Source organism: Cupressus sempervirens, chromosome 5, assembly GCF_028749045.1.
Source record: "Cupressus sempervirens isolate cs-2001-9-10 chromosome 5, ASM2874904v1, whole genome shotgun sequence".
Classification (NCBI taxonomy): Eukaryota; Viridiplantae; Streptophyta; class Pinopsida; order Cupressales; family Cupressaceae; genus Cupressus; species Cupressus sempervirens.
In genome coordinates this window covers 393,420,718-393,445,211 of record NC_143122.1, presented here as the reverse complement: position 1 = coordinate 393,445,211, position 24,494 = coordinate 393,420,718, and the positions used below count along the sequence as shown (strand labels likewise).

Here is a 24,494-nt window from a genome sequence, read left to right as displayed (position 1 = left end):
CTCAGTAGAATCTATGGTTTGAAGGATTCTTCCAATTTTGAGCCATGGATGTACAAATTTATGTTTCAAATCATAGAGAACAAAAAACATATCTTTTGGGGAGAGCTTATCAGTACTGCGATCTGTCAACAGATATGCAATGTAGGAAAATCAGTACCTTTTTACATAAATTCATATCTAGTTTACATTGCTGCTGCCATGGGATCTTTTTCGAGGCTTTCCACTAAAGGTGATCGTCTTCAAGTACCTGTTTGGGAATACTATGACCAAATTACTTTGGCTAACAATAAATATCATTACAGAAGAGTTCAAGATGCTTTCTTTGGACATTATAGGTGTTTGTTCGACAAACAGTTGTGTATCAAAAGAGTATCTGATGCAGCATGGGAAAAGGTAAACCAGTACGGCTACATTTTTCTTCAATTTCCCACTTTCACATACTTGAGAGTTGGACATTTCAAAGGAGAGCCGTATACTTTACCTAGGTATGCAACAGATCGAATCATTCTAATGGAGTTAGCTAGACAACTCACGGACATGCAGAGTGATCAGCATGCATCACATAGGCCCGAATTTGGCATCACCTCAGCTAGGCCTTTATCTATTGGCAATTATTCAATTGTTTATGTGCCTAAAGCGAAGAATATGGAAGCAGAGTTGCAATTGATTACATTGAAGAGGTTCAAGGCTAAATTTGACTTTGATTATCGAGAGATGAACTCTCAGATAAAGAGGACTTATACTCATGTTCATCGCATTGAAGACATTTGGATTGACATGAGAACAGAGCTTGATATTATGAAGATGGATTATTGCAGGTTAACCTTGCAACAAATAATTGATCTTAATATGCTGGAAATCCCTCCAGATTTCCAAGTTGAAGATGACGGCGACATCCTTGATCTGGAATTTCATCAAGCCGGTTTTGATAAAATGTGTCCTCTTCTTATTCAATGGCAACAAAAAGAAGGTACATCTATTATGGACAGGTTTCAAACCATCTTAGCAAACGCTAAAAAGTGGTTGAAAAGTAAAGGCCTAAAATGGGTCTGGATTGTGGAAGCTTTGGTCCTCTTGGCAAGAAGTCACAACTAGAAATTACAGGGAAAGATGGTGTTTCATCTTCAAATGTCAAGAATACTCTCAAATTCAAATTAAAGGGCAGAAAAGGGACTAAATCATCCCAAGTTCTTGAACCAATTCAAGAATCAATGACAGAATCAGAAGAAGAATTGGAAACAAAATCCGAGAAAGAAGATTCAGATGAAGAAGGAGAAATAAGAATCATATCTCCTCCCAAGCTTGCACAAGCTTGCACATCTTCTCCACATGAAGAGCCCTTTTTGCATGAGGTTGATGATGATGTAGATTCATTTTCTACTGGTTTCACTCACTCTATTCCAGTCTCAGAAGTTAATACATGCTCTGGGGAACTCATGCCAACAAATGCATCATCTGACTTAACCAGACATGAATTCTCATCACCTTCCACCTCAATTGTGCCCAACTCATGCAGCATCTCATTAGAAATCTGCCTCAAATATGAAGCCACAACTGTGTCATCACATTTCGCTCTTCAAAAAAGCGATATCATGCTTTGCTCAAATCTTGGATTCAAAATTAGTTGGGTCATCCGTTTGTGATTTTGATTTATCTCATTCACTAGCACATCCAACTGTTTCACAATACCCTATATCTCAGAATCTTCAACCCTTGGTGGAGAAGTATGCCCTCTGCGGGTATAATGAATACCAAACCTTCTGTCACCATCCATAATGCTAAAAACCAAGTCCTCTAATTGTGGGTCAAAAGAAAAGTGATGAGCACTCCTCATAGTGTAATGCCGATAAAACTCCCAATCTCTATCAAGTGCTCATCATCATCAAATTGGAAATTAGAAGATGGCTCCAATCTCTAACTATGAACTATTGGTCGAGCAAGATCCTGGGCAACCCTCTCAACAAACCCAACCACAAAATCCCTATTAGGAAGCACTGTAGCCAAGGTCTCTAAAATCTTCCTCACCAATCATCGTATAGCAAATCTGATCTCTCAAGCAAATACTCCATGAATGACTTAGTACAGTAAAAATTATATGTGGAAGCATCAATCTGCTCCCCCACAATCTACAATTGATCCCTTTGAAAATGTGACAATGCCAACTATCCAATGCTACTAGCAGCATGAAAAGAAGAAATAATTTCACTTCCATTAGAAGGAAGCAAATTACCATGAGAGCCCGTCTCCACTGATGCTCTCACCTCCTCTGTACATACTACACTCATATTCTGGATGAATGTGTTTGCCACATCGTCACATCCCTTATCCTCAACCGTAGAAACAAACTCACCACCAACCACAATATGTAACTGAATAGGGTCTAGGGCTGGTGTAGACTGTACCCATTCTAACTCCATGGTTATCTTATCCAACTGTGACTGTGACTCCTCAAGAGTCAATTGAGTATACTGAAGAGAGTCCACAGTCGCCTCAAGCTCTCGAGTGAGCTTAACCACCTCCTCTTTCCCTAACAACATCTCATAGCAAGTGGTACCCCACTCCAAAAGGTAATCCCTATCAGCAACTAATTGAGAGTAACTATGCTTCAAGATCCTAACAGCCTCTCGAAGCGCATGTACCTCTACTAGAGAAAGATTACTATCACCATGCTCATCAAACATAGGAGCACGCCAACTAGAGGTAGCTAACATCTGACGGACAACATTATAATGCTTAAGAGCTAAAGAAATGTTACTATCACTCACCTTCAACTGAAAAGTCACATGATGCCTTTGTAATCCCTGACTCCTATGCAAGCTCTCTGTCTCACTAACTACACTGAGATAGGAAACTGAATCTGAACTCTCCACCACAAGATCACTCATATGGGTGTTATCTGCCTCGCACAATTCTACATCAAACATACAACTGCAATGTACCTCAACCAACTCCTCATCCGAAAAAATGGAAGCCCTTGCCGTATCAATATCCTCGCATGTCTTAGCTTCCACCTCAATACTAAGATCCTATAAGCATCAATCTTAGGATCCATCCAAAACATCCTCGGAGTCATCACCCAATATTTGACAAGGGGTATCATACCTAGTACATCTAATAGCATCATCAAATAGATCATCAGATGTGTTCATACTATTTGCATCGACATCTCCTAACAAAACCTCAATTGCAGACTCCCAACTCTACACACACATGACTCAACACCAAGCTACGAATAAAAAATACTAGAGCATAAACCCACATCTACTGACTCCGTTGAAACACCCACATCACCAACATCATAGTTGGGTGACTCTATACGTGTCTCAGTCCCACCTAAGGAAGCAACTGCCTCCTGCATTGTAGCAACCCCATGAGATCTCACATACAAATCTCCAATAATAATCCTATCTTTGAGAGAGCCAAAAGTATCAGTGGTAACAACTGCATCAACTGTCTCTGCACTAATTGTAGCAATAGCTCTAGGGGCCTCAACCTGTTGAAGCTTGGTGTCGCTATCCTCTGCTACCACTAACACAACCACATCCCTATAAAATAAGTCCATCATCAACATTGGAGATAGGACTAGCAGGTGTCTTACTAAATATAGGTACATCTATATCAGGGACTCCTGTCGGGGAAAACTCAAGCTTCCTTCCTTGCAACCTTGATGTCAGCTTTCTAAAGGCGGAAACCATGTACTTTTCTACCCTTTCAATTGTCTCTGGATCCGACAAGCTCTCTGTCAATCTCTATTGGTAAAGATTAAGTTTCTCCACACTCTCCTGCAAAGCATTCATCTTCGCACTAACTTCCTCATTACTCCACCAACTTCTAGAATCGTCAGTCCTCCTATGTCTGTCCATGACCAGAAAACGCTAGAGTGCTGGTCACTCCAAATGCAACAGCAAATCTGAAAATAATTAATATTTTCCTACCCCACAGAATGGCAGGAAACCTCTATACCACTGTAATAACCCCAACTGGTTATAACTTTGTGAAACACCAAATCCTTCTCAAATTCAATTGTTTGACATTTTGTCAAACACTTTGCAAGCATGCTCTGATACCAATGTAATAACCCCAACCGGTTATAACTTTGTAAAACACCAGATTCTTCTAAAATTCAATTGTTTGACATTTTGTTAAACACTTTGCAAGCAAGCTCTAATACCACTGTAATATCCCTTGCCCGAACTGACTAATTTTAGTGTTGAAACTATAGCCTAGAAATCAAAGTTAATAACCAGCAAATAGAAAGAGAAAAACTGAAACAAAGAACACCAGAAATATCTTGGGAAAACCCTTCGAGAATGAAGGGAAAAACCAAGCCACACAACAAAACATATCTTTATTGATAATAAAAATTCAAGTGTACAATATCCTTTGCTTGACACAAATATATAACAATAGGAGAGACTCTTCACATTATAACCGAAGGTCTCTTGAGATTCTCATAACTCCTAATTAATTAATTAAGACTCTTCAAATATTCATGCCTTAATGCATGAGAATGACACATGTCATTTACATTTAATATTACAAATTAAAACTTAACTGTCTTTTTCAGCTGAACGTAACAATAACGATAATAATCTTCATATTTCCAGAGATAAAGATCTCTATCACAGCTACCATCTTCAACACTCCCTCTTAGCCAGAGAGAGATCTTTAGCTGAATAATCACACAAGACTGCAACCAAAATGTTAATGATGAAATTTTATCCCATATATCCTATTAGAGTCATGATAAACTATAACAATCAATCATATTAATGGAATCACTCAACATGAAACCTTGAAACATTTAATCACATTCATGGAATCTCTTCAACATGAAAACCTGTAACAATTAATCACATTCATGGAATCACTCAACATGAAAAGATTTGTAAGACTCACAGCTATGCCCTTATTCACGGACTCTCTCAACATGAATTGTCATGGAATCTCTCAACATGACATCCAACTCCCATCGCAGAATCTCTCAACGTGATGACATCATGGACTCTCTCAACATGATGTTCATTATCACATAGTGAAAAAGTTATCATAGCTGATCTTACAATCTCATTTATTAACACAAGAATAAAATAAGCAATAACAAACTAAAACTTGATTCCATTTAAGTCTCAAATTTTATAAATACCACAAGCATCTACGAGAGTGATGAGGATTCCATAAGTGCTCCCTCTTAATTATGAATTCTTCCTTTGAAGCTAAAATCTCCCTCTCTAGCTCAACATCTCCCTCTATAGTTATAACCCTTATCTTGTTGCATCCTCATATTTCCTGCACAAAGGCGGCATAACCTTTGAATACTACAATTGCACCCAACTTGTTGTTCTTGATATAAGATATCTTGAAATCTAAATTGGATTGTCAAGAATGTACAGTAATACAATAACACTGTCAACATTTCTCAAGTATCCATCCTTAAAAACAATCAAGATTAGAGATCACAAAAAGTCAGAGTTTTACACAAAACATACTCATAAACTATTCTCAATATTTGATCATTTAAAATCTGAAAATATCACAAAAGAATATGCTAGAAACTTTCCTCTGAATATGACTATGAATAAACATTCTCAAAGTTCCTATTGCATCCATTGGCAATCAAGAGAGATTAGTAAAACAATCTATCATATATATAAATAAATCCTAGAAGAAAACACTGTTACCGGCTATAAAAATTATGATAAAATACTTATCTTTAAGTAGTCTTAGTCTCTCTTGATGCGTATTCACAACATGTATGTCAACATTCATCCCTCTAAGAAGATAAATAATGCATGCATGAATAAGAAATACACCTTTAAAGAATCCCAAACTGGAGTAAGATTAATGGGATGCCTCATGCAAAGAACTGCACACGTCCACTCTTCCTGTAGATACATAGCATCTGGATCTAAAGAAATCCAATGAACTTGAGAATTTGTTTACTTGAAATAATCTTCAACAGACATCTTTTCCCATTTGTTGAAACATGGAAGGACTATTCTGCCATCATCACCGATCTCCCTCTCAAGAGAACACAGATTCAAACTCTTTTAAATTACTTTTATTAATGTCGTGACATAAATGAAACTGATGAAGCATGCAAATGAGATACTGAGGCAACAATAATAAGAATCAATGCTATGACGAGCTCCTAGCAACATTAAAACCAAGATCAATATCATGACCGGAAATTATGTCTGGTAAACCCAGAACTGACAGAGAAGGAATATGTTTGTTGTCGACCAAAAATATGCCAAATTGAGACAGAATATCACACTCCAGCTCCATGCGAGTACATAAATTTGTATTTTGCGAGACCAAGAAGAAGATTGAAAAGAAAATAAAATAAAATAAGGGGGAATCAAATCCTAAAATTGAGCTAAGAAAAGACATCGGATAATATCCTACCATCAGTTGAATGAAAGATCGAAAAGGACACCTGGCTGGTCAAGCGCACATCCACCGCAAACAATAACTTCACCTGCCAACTCACACTTTAAAACATGAGAATAAACAATATTAACAAATTAAACAAAGGATAATGTTAACTAACGATAGGGAGGAGATAAAAAAGCGGGGAGTCTAAATAAATTGATGCTCAAAGGAATGACCTGCATGCCAGATTCCGACTCAACAACCACAAACACTTCTAGAGGATTTAGAAGGAAAACTTCAGAACAAGGATATGAACACAAATTAAGACAAAGATGAAGATAAAGCAAAGGTTTTCCATTTCTTATCAATCTAAAGAAAAAGAAAATAAACTCCAAACATGTATCCGACCATCGCAAGAATGAAGCCTGAACGGTTACAATAATCTTCACAGATACGTTTGGTCGGTTCATAAAAATAATTACAATTTGCACCAAGATTGACCGCTCAAAAATCTTCAACGTAGGAAGAGAAAGAGAAGTCCATTATTGATGTGTCTTTCACAATGACAAAGTAAGACCACACGGGAATAATTATAACAAACCTGCTTCTTCCTTTAATTAAAAGAGACTCTTTAATCTCTGACATTAAACTTTTAGAGAGAGTATTCATTAAGACTATAATAATCTAAAACAAAACATAAAATCCAAATGTTCTGATCAAGAATACAAGATAAATTTGCATGCAAAGAGGAAATAATTTCCAAGATGACGCTACAGCCACCCTACTGCTAAAAAATGCCATGCCCAATATGAATAAAAATTTGGCATAAAAGACGTAAAACACCCAACAATATAAACTTGCAATATTCAAAGAAGTATGCCACAAAACATTACTATAACCTGGCTCTGATACCATGTTGAAACTATTGCCCAGAAATCAAAGTTAATAACCAGCAAATAGAAAGAGAAAAACTAAAACAAAGAACACCAAAAATATCCTGGGAAAACCCTTCGAGAATGAAGGGAAAAACCCAACCACACAACAAAACATATCTTTATTGATAATAAAAATTCAAGTGTACAATATCCTTTGCTTGACGCAAATATATTGTTCAGAGACTCTTCACATTATAACCGAAGGTCTCTTGAGATTCTCATAACTCCTAATTAATTAATTAAGACTCTTCAAATATTGATGCCTCAATGCATGAGAATGACACATGTCATTTATATTTAATATTACAAATTAAAACTTAAGTGTCTTTTTCAGCTGAACGTAACAATAACGATAATAACGTTCATATTTTCAGAGATAAAGATCTCTATCGCAGCTACCATCTTCAACATTTAGCTCAAGGAATATTGTCAAACACTTGTATGCTGCCTTTCTCTTTTCTGATTTTTTTTGTTTTACATTGTTTGATATAGTTTGAATGATGCTAAGAAATTCAGAATTTTCACAAATGATATTACAATACCTCTTACAATGAACTAACATGCAAGTGCAATTCCTTTTAGTATTTTCAATGCATATACATGGAAATTAGATATGGAATGCATACTTACAGCAAACTGACATTTTGACAAACAATTGACACACAACTATTATGCTGATCAGATACACTATTAGACGGACATTTCGTCAAACAAATGGTATGCAACATTTATCTCCTTTATTGAATTCATTCCCATGTACAATGTTGCTATGAATTTGCCAAGACAAATGGATTTACAATGATGACTACAGCAATGCCAAATCTGATTCTGAGTTATCACTTACAATAGCAAAATTATATGCCTAAAGTTACAATGCTGACTACTAATAGTTGCAAGAGGAACCTAATAATAGTGATGCCCAAGGATGGAGATGATAATCGGAATCAAGCATAAATACTGTAGCGCGACATTGTTCGTGCGTACTATAACAACAAGAAAAAAAACAATTACTAATAGTTGTCAAAGATGAATCGTCAGGTCTGCAATCAATAGTCCTTCAATATTCTTCAAACCCTTTGGTCATTCCTTAACTTTAAGCAAAAATAGAACTCTAGAATGAAGCTCTCCTCAATGCCAAATTCAATGGATATTTCACCACCTCAAATGGTTGCAACACTGAAGAATTGATGCTCTCAAATGGCTAACTGAAATCAAAAACCCTTAGTTTCTTCTCCCAAGTTTATATCAAATGCAATTGACAATAATCGGATGCCTACCAATGAAGCTCTCGCCTCTATTTATTTTTTTCCTTTACCCTTCTAGAAGGAAATAAAATATTCTTTAATTACACTCTCTAAAAGCTCTCCCGTTTCCAATACAATACTTAGTTGTGCTTCTAGAAATTTTAATTAATTAAATATAAAGTCACCTTTAGATTTATTTATTTATTGACTTTACTTTAATTTATTTTTTCACTTAGCCTTCGGAGAATGAAAAACTAAGAACTCCATTGAGGGTCTAAAAGATGGGGAACATTACAGCTATATACTCTTTGAGAAAAGAGGCAACACCCTTATGAAAGTTGAGAATAAATCTTTTGTAACGCCATAGGCCTAGGTCAAGCAACATGCATTGGCAATGAATATATAATGTTTCAGCACTCATATGAAAGTCAAGAATAAAATTTTAAGTATTATGAATCTTTTGTAAAGCCATAGACCCATGTCGAGCAGAATGCATTGGTTGTGAACATATAATGTTTAGACAATCACCCCATAAATTTATCAAGGAAGACCAGCATGGTCGAGATAAAGGTAGTGTATTGATAACCATTGAACCATGGGTTATCCCTGCATGATAAGAGAAAGAACAATCAGTGACAAATAAGCAAGTAATAAAAGTGTTTTAAACTAAGTCAGCTCATGGTAAACCCTTGTGTAGGTCTTGTTGTCAAGTCAAGCGATGGGTGATCGGGTACATAGTGCCCACACAAATCCTTGGCCAAGGTAGAGGCTAGTGGCATGCTTTCTGTTGTGATCACTAGAGGTCAGGGTTGCTAGCAATTGGCATATAGGTGCATTGAAGGTATCCAAAGCCTAGCTAGTTGTTTAGCCTACACACTAGGATGCTCAGTGGTTGGACAATCATGTCCAAATCCTAATGCCAAGGTAGGGAGGGCCTTTTTCAGTAGAGATTGTGTGGGGCTACTTAAGAGTCCACGGTTGGGAGGTTAAGCCCTTGGCAATGCTTCTCCTCTCTTCCAGATGCCAAGGCTTGCACAACTCAAGAATAATATTGACATGCAAGATAACTACATTTCAGGTATTTTATTTTTATATTTCTACATTCTAATTTACGTATTGTTAGATGGTTATTATAGTTAAGTTAATTTCTCTTTCATTGGATTAAGAATCAGTTAAATCTATTATTCCTTTTACTTGAATTTATATAAATTGAAATGAAACTGTATTTCATGTGTAAATGATACAACGGTTGTTATAACTGTCCTTATCATGAATCTAAAAGGAATTGTTATTTTAGTATTTAAATCAATTAAAAATAGGTTTGGAAATTTTAGCATGTTATATTTGTAGGCATTGGACTATGTTTTTGCCTTCAAGCTCTCACCATTTTTGTAGGGCATTGTTCATTATAAGGGGATATTATGTCTTCTTTCCTTCGTATAGAGGGATACTTGATTGTATATACATGATGTATGTAGTTCTTGGGGGGTCTTGAGTCCATCTATGTATCTTGCTTGTTTTCATCTCTCTTTTGAATGGGACTTTTCTCCCTTTCTCAGCTTTATGAGAGATTGCATTGCATATTGTACATGAGTACCTAACAAGGCCCAGTAGCCAAGACTCATTTTACATTGTGAGTTTAAGTGCATTCCCTTAAGATGCACTTAAGGAGGGGTGTCGATGTAATTAAATTGTTCATTGATTACACTTTACATAAGCTTACTTAGGATAATGCATACATAATAGTCTACATTTGAGACACCTAAGAGTTTGCACCTTTAGTTGCACATGGTGTAGGAGAAATTTCACCTTTAGTTGTTATCACATTCCACTTTATGTGTTGTGATGCAGTCACCGCAGGAGGATCCTCAATGAGGAAAGTCCAAACTGTGTGACCCGAGTCATACAACAAAAACAACCACAAGAGCACCAAGGAACTAAGATAATGCAAAATTAGGTGTTCACATTAACACAGATTCATGAGTTTACATACAATTGGCTAGAAACATGTAGGCTTCCATTCCATTCATACATGTCTAATGACAAACAAAAATCCAAATCTATCCTTCAATGCTAACCTCCAAGAGGTTATTTAGTTGAGAACTTCCCCCATAAAGATCAATTACATCAATATACAAAACCTTTGCAAGAAACATGTTAGGCAAGAAAGCAAGGTAAGGAAAATGTAATACCAAATTTAGGTCAAGACCTAAATATGGAAGAACTTAACTAACACGACCTGAAATGAAGTGTGAACTCATAAGTAGATCAACCACAAACAAAGGATCATTGAACGATGAGCCACGAAACTTCACAAATCATGGAATTGCTTCGTACAATAGGAAAACTTCAACTTAACCATTAAACATGAAGAACAAAAGGTTTGAGCAAGAATCCAAGAGATCTACACTGCAAAGAAATATACCAAGGTGTGAACCTAGACAAAGGTAAAACATGATGTCCAAAATATGATATGAGGTTCATTGCAACAACTAAGCCAATACAAGGAATACTACAAAAAGCATAAAGACTAACAAAACAAGTACAAACTAAAAGTAAATACTTTTGGTTGATGCACAATTGCCATGAACCCAAGGATGCTTCTATGTCCCACAACCCTAGTGAGAAGAAGATGTTCCATGAGAGGAACTCATGAACATATGATAAGATTTAGAATATAAATCCCATGTTCATTCTTGATCCAAATGTCCTCCTTATTTGTATATTGCTCCTTTCTTACCTATTTTCTTTCTTTTGTCAAATCCTTCAATTTATCCTTTTCTTCACCTTTTTTTATTTGTATACAATAGTAAGGGACATTTAGCACAACTTTCTTTCTTCTACTTAGCACATTTGCACATTCTGCAAGAGTCCATCTTATCTGCAACCAAAGATTTGTGCTGCATAACTTTACCTTTACCACCATCTCATACCAATTTATTTTCATATCTACCCACAAGATCTTTCTTCAAATCTATGTCATCCTCCAGTATAGTCTCCACATTCTACTTTTCAACCCAACAACTCTTTACAAGACTCAAGTTCCTCACTCCATTCTCTTTCTCCTTCAACAAAGCCGAAGTAAAATTTTGCCCATCCTTTTCTATAGTAACTAGGTTCCTTCTATAATCAAAGACAACTCCTTTATCCAAGGTCTACCCAATAGAACATGACAAGCACTCATAGACAAGACGTTAAACAAGACTTCATCTCTGAAAGGGACAATATTAAAAAGGTCAACCCAATAGAACATGACAAGCACTCATAGACAAGACATAACACAAGACTTCATCTCTGAAAGGGACAATATTAAATTTCACCAAGCACTGCTCTTTCAACTCTACTACATGATCATCTTGCAACCAACTTATAAGGACAAGGATGTTGATCTTAGAGTAAAGTATTAATTTAATTGCATTAATTAAATTAACTTTACTCACTTCTTAAGATTTCACTTTCATGCACTTGCATTAGTCATTTAATAATTTAATTAATTATTAAATGCATTTTTACCTATTAGGTTTTTTGATCTCCTTTATAAGGATTGATCCATTGTATATTTCATTCATTCTTTATGGCTAATAATTATTGAAGAAAACAAGAGCAAGGATTTGTTGGATCAGATCTAAGTATTTTTCCGGTATTTTTTATTGAAATAGGGAGGTCACTATTTTTGGTGCATTTTGAGCAAAAACAGACCTCATTATTGAGCATGCAACACCCAAAAACTTCAATTTCCATATAAAGCAATTCAATTTTGGAGACAACAAAATTTTGTAGCAATAATTTTTTGCTATCAAGGTCGTACGACCTTTGCACGCGGATCAAGGCAATTTGTTTTTTTAAATAAATATATATATAATGTGTTTGAAAAAACATAGCACGTTTTAATTTAAACAAGCACTCATTGGTGTAGCGGCCACCACGCCGCCACCGCGCACTGTCGCCCACGGGCCACCTCCGCCCTTCACCCTCCGCATCACTACCACACCGCTCACGGACCACCAACCCCCTACTTGCCAACCCGTGGTCACATGAGCACTAGGGGGGCTTATATTTTGGCTCCTAGGGGGGTTTAAAAGGAAAATTTTTGCCTTCCGCAATACTCTATCCTTTTTTATGATATCTTGAGCATATAAAGGCATTTTTGGGCAAACAAGATATCACAAGAAAGCTCTTTCCGAGATGGTCACAACTGTGAAGTTTTTTCTGTATTGGTACTTGTTTTTGCTATTGAAGCCAGAAGATCCTTCTTACATTCCAAGGGGCATAACTTGCTCATTTTAGCTTTGTTTTTCAATCTGAAAGAAGTATCAAAAAGCTCTTCTCGATAACTATACAGATTCTCTATTGTTTTTATCAATATTTTATTAAGAAAACCATAATTCAAAAACACAAAATAAAAAATCCCTTCTACATCTTCTATCTAGTTCTAAAATATCACATTAATAATAATAAAAATCAAAGCAGTTGAGGCACCACTTGTAGCATGACAAACTCCCCTTTAGTTGAGCCTCTTACTCCGCATAACTACCATCTCTAGAAAGGTCGTATGACTCACCTTCTCAGATCATGAGGGTTATGGTTCTGTTTGGATGAGGCCCAGCCTCAGTTGACACCGCCCTTTTGAGATTATGCAACATAGGAACAACATGGATCAAGCAATGGGATTGTTATCATTGCATGTTACAAACAATCTTCTATTTCATCTTGATGGTTGTAATACTCCTCGTGAGATTTGGACCAAGTTTGAGAGGTAGTTTGGCACTTTTAATGAGTTTAGAGCACTTCAGATTGAGGCAGAGTTGACATCATTGCTACTTGATTCATTTCCCACTATTGAGGACTTTCTGATGAAGTTCAAACAGTAGAGATCTTTTCTTTAGGGTTGTAGGAAGATCAAGATTGATAATGAGTGCATTTACCTAATTTTTTCTTAAGCTTCGAGGGAACTTTCAGATTCTCTCATCTACTTTTCACTCCATTATTGATGCCTTGGGTCCTAGATTCCAAATGCCCACTTTGAGGTGTTCTGTGATCAGTTGACTAGAAAGTAGGCCAAGCTCACACAATTGGATTCTCTTACAAGATCAAAGAACCAGGCATTGGTTGCTCAGACATCTAAGGCGAAGCAAAAGCAGAAACAAAAGCCCAAATCACATTCAGCTAGAAGTGAGCATTCCTCCAAGCCACCTCAGAAATCAGATAACAAGAAACCCTCTCCCAAAGGAAAATCTATTAAGTCTGGTGAGTCTTCCTCCAAGACTAAGAAGTAAATAGGTGATCTTTGTAGTTTCTGTGGCAAGGAAGGGAATCTAGTTTCCAGGTGTTAGAAACGAATTAAGGCTCTTGAGGAAGCCATGCAACGGCACAGTATTGCTTCTCCGAAGCCACCTCCTTCTCCTCTAGGGAAAGGACATGCTCTTTCTACACGAGCTTTTGCTTCTACTACATGGATCCTTGATTATGGTGCTTCGCACCATATGACACACTCTCCTGATTTGGTTACCTCACTTGCTCACAGGACTACTACACATATTGTAGTTGGTGACTCAGCACAGCTTACAGTTTCAAGTTCAGGCACTGTTTCATTGGATGGTGGTTCTCTACAGAATGTTATGTTGGTTCCTGCCATTTCTATGAACCTCCTCTCTGTTTACTAGATTTGTCATTTTGGCTCTGGTAAAATGGTTGAGTTCTCTCCACATGATGTGCTTATATGAGATCTCCATGATTCTGATTTGGTTGTGGCTACTGGAAGTATTGATTCAGAGTCTTGCTTATACAGGTTTGATGACTTTGAGAGCTTCGATTCTATAGGTGTTTCTCTTGTTGCTCATGCAGACGTAGTGAGCAAGCTTTGGCTTGAGCGTTTTGGCCATGTCAACTACAAATATCTATAGCACATGAGTACACAGGAGCTAGTGATTGGGTTGCCTGAGATCTCTTGCACTGATGGTGTTTGTCGAGGTTGTGCTCTTAGCAAAAATCACCGAGATTCTTTTCTAATGGGTAGAGCCTCATGTGCTAAGGCACCATTGGAGTTGATACATAGTGATTTTACAACATTTCCCACTCTTTTTTCTAGTGCTTGTTATATGCTTACCTTCATAGATGACTTCTCTAGACGCACATAGGTGTACTTTTTGAAGTACAAGTTTGATGTCTTTGATTCATTTCAAACCTTTAAGGCATTTTTGGAGAAGCGGTATGATCTTTCTGTCAAGTGGATACGAACTGACAATGGGGGGGAATATGTGAATCAATCTTTCCGTGATTTTTTCTCTGAGCATGGTATATTACATCAGCTGACAATTCCCCATACTCCTCAGTAGAATGGAGTTGCTAAGAGAAAGAATAGAACATTGCTAGAGATGGCCAATTGTATGATTCAATCTCGAGATATGCAACCTTCTTGTTGGGCAGAGGTAGTGAATTGTGCCAACTACATTCAAATCGGATGCCTCATAAGACATTATGACATATGACTCTTGACGAGGCTCGGTCCCATGTCAAGCCTGATGTTTCTAAATTCAGAGTTTTTGGTAGTGAGGCTTGAGCATTTATTCCAAATGCTCAGAGGAAAGCCATGGAGAGGAAGAGCTGACCACTGATATTTGTTGGCTAGTGTGAGGATATAAAGGCACATAGGTTGTATGATCTTGACTACAAAGAGGTCTTGTTTCGGCGAGACGTCCAATTTGGTGAGTGTTATCCTCACAAGGAGCCTTAATCACCAACTTCTCCCTCCCTACCTAGTACTTCCTCTTCTCCTCAAGATTCTACATCCTTTGAGGATGATTCAAATGATGATCCGCTCTCACCACCTTCACCAATATTCAGCATGTGCCCAAGTGGGCTCATGATACTATTTGTGTAGTTGGCCCTTTGGCAGGTGATCCTTCAAATACTCATCACACTTGCGCTTAGACATCTAGTGCTGGTCTTTTGAGTCATGCCATTTCAAATTATCCTCAGACATTTTCACAAACAACAGGACACCCTAAGTGGGATAGGGCTATAGATGAGGAGTACTCTTTGATGAAGTGTATACATATATTTAAAAACATATATTCTTGTATGGACAAATGCAAAACAAATTCGAACCCAACTCCAAAAAAATGCAAGGTGGTTCAATAATGCAAAAAGTTGTCAAATGCAACTTTTGTAAAATGCAAAGTTGCTTGAGAAACTTTTTACAACTTTGCATTCTAACCAATTATGAACTTAAAAACCTAAATCACCTTAAAATACTACGTCCAAATTATGGTGGAGGAAAAATATTAGGAAATATAATTTGGGAAGGAATTGCAAATTGGTTGGCCGCATCTTGTGAGTATGATTTGTGTGTGTATTTGTAAATCTTGTATAATCTTGTAATATTTTATTATTTTTTATTATATACAACATACTACTAATGCTTGTATATTTACATTTTGTATATTTATAGCCCGAATATTTTATTGTGAAGAAAGACCACGCCTAGTAATATGAACCCAAAAAATAATAATGAGACAATTGTTAGATTGTGGTCAGAGTTCCAAAGAAAAGTTGATAAATGTAATTTTCCTTGCAAAAAGTGTAAGGGCTTAAAGAATTGAAGAATTCTAATCACAATAGTCTAGAGTCATTGTAGGCAACATGGTGACATTGAAGGGGGGCACGAGTTTCATCGATTGGTGAATGTGGATTTCCAATTGGAGGAACATAGAGGTGTGAATATCCAAGACAAGGAGAACTCTCCCGTGGAAGAAGATGATCTTGCGACAGAGAACACAATTGAAGATGATGGTAGTGGCGTAGCTGATAATGTGTCAGAGGACATGATTGAACAAGATGGTATTGGTGCATCTGATCAAGATGACCATGAGGATGGTACTAGTGCATCTGATAATGATGATGAAGATGGGCTTGATAAACCTATATTGGAGAAGGCATACGAGCCCCTATGCCAAGGCTCCCAAACAACTCTTCTCTTTGCTATAGTGTTGTTGGTGAACTTGAAAGTTATGAATGGTTTATCCAATGTAGCAATGTTACATATGCTAAGGTATGCCATTTTTGTCATCTTCAATGTTAGTATACCATTACTATTCATTATATTAACAAATCATATTTGTTGTCGTAGGTTGATAGGTGAGTTTTCATTACCACCATCAAACATTTTCCCTCATTCGTATCGAGAATTATCTACTATTATGAATCAAATTGGAATGAAGTATTAGAAAATACATGAAAGTCCCAATGATTGTGCATTCTATATCATAAACAACATGAATTTGTAATAGAATGCCCTGATTTTCATAATGGTACATATCAGTTAGATCAAATAATAGAAAAGGTGCAGTTGGCCCTTTGGCAGGTGATCCTTCAGATACTCATCGCACTTGCGCTCAGACATCTAGTATTGGTCTTTTGAGTCATGCCATTTGAAATGATCCTTAGACATTTTCACAAACAAAAGGATACCCTAAGTGGGATAGGGCTATAGATGAGGAGTACTCTTTGATGAAGAATCACACTTGGGATCTTTGTCATCTTCCAAAAGGACGAAAGATGGTTTCGTGGAAGTGGGTGTACCGTACCAAGTATGTTGTAGATGGTTCTATTGATAGGTAAAAGGCACATCTTGTTGCAAATGGGCTTCTCACAAGTGGAGGGTTTTGATTACTCTCAGACGTTTGCTCCTATCGCCAAGATGAATTCTATTTGCCTTGTACTCTCACTTGCAGCTTCTCAGGGATGGACAGTATATCAAATGGATGTGAAGAGTGCCTTCTTGCATGGGGATCTACACGAGGAGATCTATATGGAGCAGCGTCAGGGTTTTGTGCAGGAATCTTCTATAGTGTGCAGACTTAGGAGGTCACTATATGGTCTCAAACAATCCCCTCAAGCTTGGTATGAGAAGATGGACTCTTTTTTGCTTGCATCACAATTCACATGCTGTCATTCTGATCCTATAGTGTACATTTAGCGTTATAAGGTTGATCTTTTGATACTTGTAGTATATGTTGATGATCTCATTATTACAGGCAATTCTTCCTCCATGATTCAAAGTGTTCAACAAGCTTTGAAAGAGCAGTTTGAGATGATTAATCTTGGACTTCTGCACTACTTTTTGGGCCTACGGGTTATTCATTCTTCAGATGGGATTTCCATACTCCAACAAAAGTATGCTCTTGATATGCTTCAAATTTTCAACATGCTTGATCGCAAGCTTGCTCCCACACCTTTTCGGTTGGGTGTTGTTTTATCTACCACTTGCTCTACTCCTACAATCATTTCCACATTATCCAGGCAGCTTGTGGGTAGTTTGTTGTAGTTGACTCACACACGTCCTGATATTTCCTTTGCGATTGGACTTGTCTCTCAATTTTCACATGATCCTCATGAGAGTCATTGGCAAGCTGCCAAACATATCTTAAAGTACATTCAAGGCACTTTATATGGCATTCACTACACATTAGGAGATCCTCACATTGTTGGTTTCACAGACTCAGATTGGGCTAGTGATACTAATGATCGTAAGTCTACTTCTGGCTTTGTTCTTTGTCTTGGTTCTGGTCCTATCACATGGTCTTGCAAGAAGCGAGTAACTCTTGCATTATCATGTACAAAGGCAGAGTACCGAGTCGCTGGGCTAGTGAGTTAGGAGGTTTTATGGCTTTGGTAGTTGATGACAGAGTTTGGTTTTGCTCCTGATAGTCCCACTATTCTTTGGTGTGACAATCAAATTGCCATCCACATTTCCTGCAACCCAGTTCAGCATCCATGGACCAAGCACATTGAGATCCATATGCATTTCATCAAGCAGTTGATTCAAGATGGTTCTCTCAACTTGAAGTACATTCCCAGTTCAAAGCAAGGTGCTGATATCTTCACCAAACCTTTTGCATCTACATGGTATCTTCAGCCGCGTTCTATGCTTGGGTTGAAGGAAGTTGTCCTTGGGGGGTCTCTATGAGGCCTGCCTCCCTTTCTTTTCCAACATTCAACATCCTTTTATCTCTCTTTGGAGTACGGTTTGTCCCATGTGGTTTTCCCTATTTCTCCGTTTCATAGAGATTTGATTGTGATTGGGTACCTTAGCAAGCCATGTGGGGACCCAAGTTTGCATTCAACATTGTAGTTCCTTTGCTTTCTTCTTGCATTGTGTAGCTGCATTGTTGCTCATCTTAAGGGGTGATGTTGGAGTAAAGTATTAATTTAATTGCATTAATTAATTAACTTTACTCCCTTCTTAAGATTTCACTTCCATGCACTTGCATTAGTCATCTAATAATTAAATTAATTATTAAATGCCTTTTTACCTATTAGGGTTTCCTATTAGTTTTTTTGATCACCTTCTATGAGGATTAATACATTGTACATTTCATTCATTCTTTTTGGCTGATAATACAATTTTACATATTGTCAAAGCAAAAACCCTTGTATTTGTCTTCTCTCTACTTCTTTGTGACAAGTTTTTGCATGCAAGTATTCTATGTGTTTTATGAATTTGTTTTGATCAAATTATACAATTGAAGCCTCTTCAAACAAGTTTCTCCACTATTTCTTCAAATACCAAGTTATCAATATTTTCACTATCTGCAACAACCTTACAACACTTACCCCCTAATTTGCATATAGTCCTAATAAGATTCTTCCTTTGTGTAGTTTCAATTTCTACTGTACTATACTCTATCAGAACTCTCCTAAGCATACCGGATTCTCCCATCTCTAGTTCTACCATACTTTCCTCTAGTGTTCTAGCTGCCTATTCCTCATGTGCTATGAAATTCTTGTTATCAATACCTTTTCTAGATCCCTGAGGACATTCTAAATATTTATGTCCAGTTTCTCCACACTTGAAACATTTACCCAAGAATTCCTTGCTACCAGTTTCTCTTCTTTGTGCCCTTTGATTTGGTCTTTTACTCTGCTTAGATACTACTCTTCTCCTTCTCTTTTCCTCTAGGGTTATTTTGTTGTCTTCCTTATCCTTAAGAGCATATTGCTAAGCATCCTATACTATGGAAATTCTTATCATTCCCATCTCATCTTGAAGGTTCAATCTAAGGCCGTTTATACATCTAGCCACCTTCTCTCTAGATATCTCTCAGTGTCCAGATCTAATTGTCATCTTGTAAAATTCCCCAGTATACTCCACACTCATGACCTTCTACTTCACATTTTGCAACATCTTGAACAATTCCAACTCATAGTCTTCTGGACTGAATTTAACCTTCGGCCTTGTAATCATCTACCTCCACCGAGTGATTTTCATTTCACCATTTTCCTCTTTGTCCTTTCGCAACTCTTTCCACCATAAGGCAACATGTCCTTTCAACTTAGTTTGAGCTAACCTAACCCTCTGTGGATCTCTGATATCCTCAAGCTCAAAGTAGTCCTCTAACTCTCCTATCCAGTCTATCAAATCTTTTGGATGCGATGGGCTAGAAAAGTTAGAAACCTCCATTCTATGACTTTTGCTAACTTGTGTCATTGCTCACAGCAATCTCTCTTCATTTGTTGGTACTTCAACCTCTTCAGTCTCAAGATCTTCTACCACCTCTTCATATTCTTCCTCTAGTTCTAGATTCCTTTGCAAACCAACTAATACATTACGGATCTCATTTCTTAAGTCTTCCATCATTTGTTCCATCCATCTAGGGTCCATCCTTCTCGGTGGCATCTCTCCCTTTCCTCTAGTACAATTGCCTCAGCTCAGTGATCTCACTACAAGGTTTCAACTGCCTCAACTCAACGATTTAACTTTCAAGTGCCTCTTAGTCAGTGATCCAGTGAACACACTTACAGCCTACCTCAAGTCAGCGATTTGTCCACCCACGAGATGCCTCAATAACTAATTCAATGTTCATAGCCAACAACATTTCCTCTCCGATCCACCTTGTGCAGGTCCTCTATAATTGCAGGTGAAATCCTCGCTCTGCCACCCTACAACAAAAATTTCTAGGGCTTTGCAAGCTTAGGAACAAAGATCTATCAACATAAGAACAAAAACTCGCCTTGATACCACCTGCTGCAGTCACAACAGGAGGACCCTCAATGAGGACAGCGCAAACCATGCAATCCAAGTCACACAGCAGAAACAACCACCACAAGAACACCAAGGAACCGAGATCATGTCAAATCAGATGTTCGCATAAACACAGATTCATGATGTTACATACAATAGGCCAGCAACATGCAAGCTTACATTCCAAGCATATAGGCCTAATACAAACAGAAATCTAGATCTGTCCTTCAATATTAACCTCCAAGAGGTTACCCGGCTGAGAACTGCCTCCCTAGAGATCAATACATCAATATATAGAGCCTTTGCAAAAACACATCAGCCAAGAAATATCACAATTTCCAAGGTAAGGAAAATGTATACCAAACATAGGTCACGACCCAAATCTGGAAGAACTTAACCAACACAATCCGAAATGAAGCGCGAAGTCATAGGTAGATCAGCCACAAGCAAAGGAATATCAAACGATGAGCCACAAAGCTTTGCAAATCATGGAATTGCTTCGAATGACCGGAAAACTCCGACTTAGTCATTAATCATGAAGAACAAACAGGTCCAAGTAAGAATCCAAGAGATCTCCACTGCAAAGAAACATATTGAGCTGTGAACCTAGACAAAGGTAAAACATGATGTCCAAAACATGACATGAAGTTCGCAGAAGCAACTGAGCCAACACGAAGGAATGCCACAGAAAACACACAAACTAACAAAACAGGATCAAACTGAAAAGAAATATTTTTGGTTGATACAAGAATTTCATGAACCCAAGGATGCTCCCGTATCATGTTGTATCCACCTTTAGTGCATTTATCACATTATCATCGTTCACATGTTGCACATACTTCATTGCATAATGAAGGATGACCCACCTTTTGTGGACATGTGATTTCACCTTATGTGGGTAATAAATTATCTTCTTCTCATGGTCTCTTATTGTCTTGCCTATATAAGCAAGCATATCTACATGATGTAATCAAGTCTTTTGTTTGTAATCCAGTGTAATACAGCTCTCTCTCTCTCTCTCTCCCTCCCCCCATTGGCGTGTAGGTCTTGGGTTGTTGCTATTGGCAAATTCTTACAAAAACCAAAGTTAGGGAAGTAAAGTCTTAGGAAACTGTCTACCCAATAAACTCCTTCAATTATCACCAACTATTAATGCAACCGAAGTTGGTCCAATGGTTCTGAAGTAGAGATCAGACATTTAAATACGGAGGGGTTGAATATTTTATCAAAAGAAATATACAAAGTCAATGGAAAAACAATTCCTCTTAAGAAAGGGCAGAAAGGAGATCAGGTGAAAAGGAAGATAGAAGTTGGGACGGATAGATTGAGTTGGAACTATAATTCCATGGTAAGGACTAAGGAGGATAAGAAAGCAAAATCCTTCTAGAGAAAAAAGTGTTTGTCTGCTTTTAAGGACCAGCGAAGGAGGGTTTCAGAAAAAAGTGTCCAGGAAGGTATCATTTGCAAGGAGACGGCTTGTGAAAGAGATAGCACTAACAGGGTCAGGTTAGGAAGAAGAGGAAATCAAGTCTTCAGAAAAAGATAATGTTGTGGCTATCCAAATTCACCGTTTATTTCTTTGCAGGGAAAAGTTGAAGTTGATGTTGTGCTGTGCTCGCTTGACCAGAACTTGAATGCTAAGAAAAGCATCTCCCTTCATTAAAGGCGGCATGCCAGGTGATCAGCCATGTGCCAGAATTACCAGAAATCCAAGGCTGATATTGAGGTAGATTGGAATAGAGGAAGACCAAATGAAGTTAGTTCATATTAGAGAAATAGAAAATGTGGTTGCTAGTGGCAGCAAGTGTCCTATCGAACCAAGTGGTTCTAGACCTGCAGCTAAAAATTATTAAGGCTGGTGTTTGGGTGGGGGTCTCTTGTGCCGTGTCTCCTGTCTACTTTCCAAGTTGTTGCAGCTTTGTTTTATATACTACCTATATGATTCTAGGATGTTATCTTGATGTATTATTGTTGTATTTGTTGCTTTCAAGGTGTTTAGGGTTGTAGATATCTCAAAAACCCATTTTTTTCCACTAATCAAACAAAGAAAGCAAAATTCTGTCATGAAATGCAATTAGCAAGAAACCCAAATTATTAAAAAATATTATAAATTCATACTTAAAACAATTAAATCTAAAATTTAAACCATGTTATTGTAAGCATTATCTGAGTAGGACATGTACACTCATAAAAGATGGGACTCTTTAAAACGCTTCTGTTAGAAATATAAAGTAATAAAGGTTTACTCCAATTGAGTTCCCATAAAACATCATATTTTAAAATATACTACAGAAACACCACCTAACTGTAGACCTTTGATACCCTTTAAAAACAATTTATCCTATAATTTATATAAACAAATTACATTATCAATCCTTTCATGTAACTAGCCAATATTGCTTTATTTCTTCAATTTAAAATGATTATTTTTGCAATTTCAAAGTGCTAGAAAACAGCTGTCAATGGGTACAAAGGACTCGAGAACAAGAAGACATACCCGACCATAATTTGTGAAATTCGTTTTGAGTATGTACTCCACATTTGCAGGATCAGTCGTATAAACATAGCTGTGAGTAGGATAAGCTAATCTGTATGTTTTATAGCGGTAGTGATGATCAGCATAGAAATCATGTACCCTCTTAAAATTGAGAATATGACCAACTATTGTAGCGGCTACAGGTGGGTATGGACCATTACTCCATTTGCTTTTGAAAATGTTCTGCAGAAAAAGCAGAGAAGCAAGTGCAATGGGGAGTAATGCAATTGCTGCTACAATTATACCAAACACCATTCTTGTTGTCACCACAAAAGTAATGCAAAGTTGGAATATATTAAAAGGAACTCTGATGCTAAACTTCGTGGATGAGGTGGTTTTAAGCTACTGCATGAAGTGGGTGTCCATAAGAAGTTGAGGATCGAAGTCTGGAGTAAACCCCCAGACGTTGGATACTCTTGATAATTTCTTGTATTGGGTCGGGCAGTAGATGCATTAACAAAGAGCCATTTATAAAACAACCCTTACACATGGGTTTAAGTTTCGATGTCAAGCGGATATCCAAAAGCAATGGAAAGTTGAAATTTGGATAAAACCCCAGATTTTGGATGCTCTTGCAGGTTGTTTGACTGGGCTTAATCGATGTATGCATTGACAAAGTCGTCTTTTTCTTTTTTAAATGAGTATTTCTCTGAACAAAGAAGAAGATACGATTAAAGCATCTAAAATGTTCATAGGAATGGTCGGTCGATGGAGAGGAAGATACTTGTGTATGGATTTCCCTGAGAAAGACGATGTTCGATTTCATATTAGATGTCATTATATAAATGTTAAGGAAGGAGATATTTTCTTGCTATTCTCTCTCTCAACCCTCTAGTTCGAGTCTCTTGAGACTCTCTAGTTCCTGACCCAAACTAGTGAGTTTCGTCCTAGGTCAAACCTACTCTACGTACTACTTCATTTGTAAAACTTCACGAAGAGTTGAATAACCATATTAAAAAAATTAATAATGATAAATAATATCATCATTATATATAATTGTATGATAATGTCATCTAAAATGTCTCATAAATTGTATGACAATGTTTATGCAAACTTAACATGTCTCATTTATTGTAATTATCAATTAAGTTAATAAAATAATTATTATATTCTTTAATAATTATAGTAAATGGTGAATTCTAGATGTTGCATAAACAATGTTAATTGTTTAGTATTTTTATATTTAAAAAAAATAGAGAACATATTAGAAATATTTATTTATTATTATTTCACATTAGACATGATTTGCATTAAAGAAAGAAGTATTTAGAATAAATAAGATAATATAATAAACAGTATCATTATACATAACTATACTAGCATATTTTTAAAAAGACTAGTATATTAAGAAACATTTTTTTTCAATTTCTACTAATTGAACA

The 24,494-nt window shown here is 36.9% G+C and overlaps 1 protein-coding gene across 3 annotated transcripts in view; it reads right to left on the bottom strand.

Annotated features, from left to right (window-relative positions):
* The window catches only part of LOC149556456 (cytochrome P450 704C1-like), a 92,893-nt gene extending 69,030 nt beyond the window's left edge, over positions 1–23,863 (bottom strand). For all 3 annotated transcript variants that reach the window (XM_089830767.1, XM_089830769.1, XM_089830768.1), the window contains exon 1: positions 23,074–23,863. In XM_089830767.1, the coding sequence (XP_089686893.1) occupies positions 23,074–23,367 (294 nt within the window). In that variant the 5' untranslated portion in view covers positions 23,368–23,863. The remainder of the gene's footprint in view (positions 1–23,073) is intronic.
* Between the last annotated feature and the right edge of the window lie 631 nt (positions 23,864–24,494).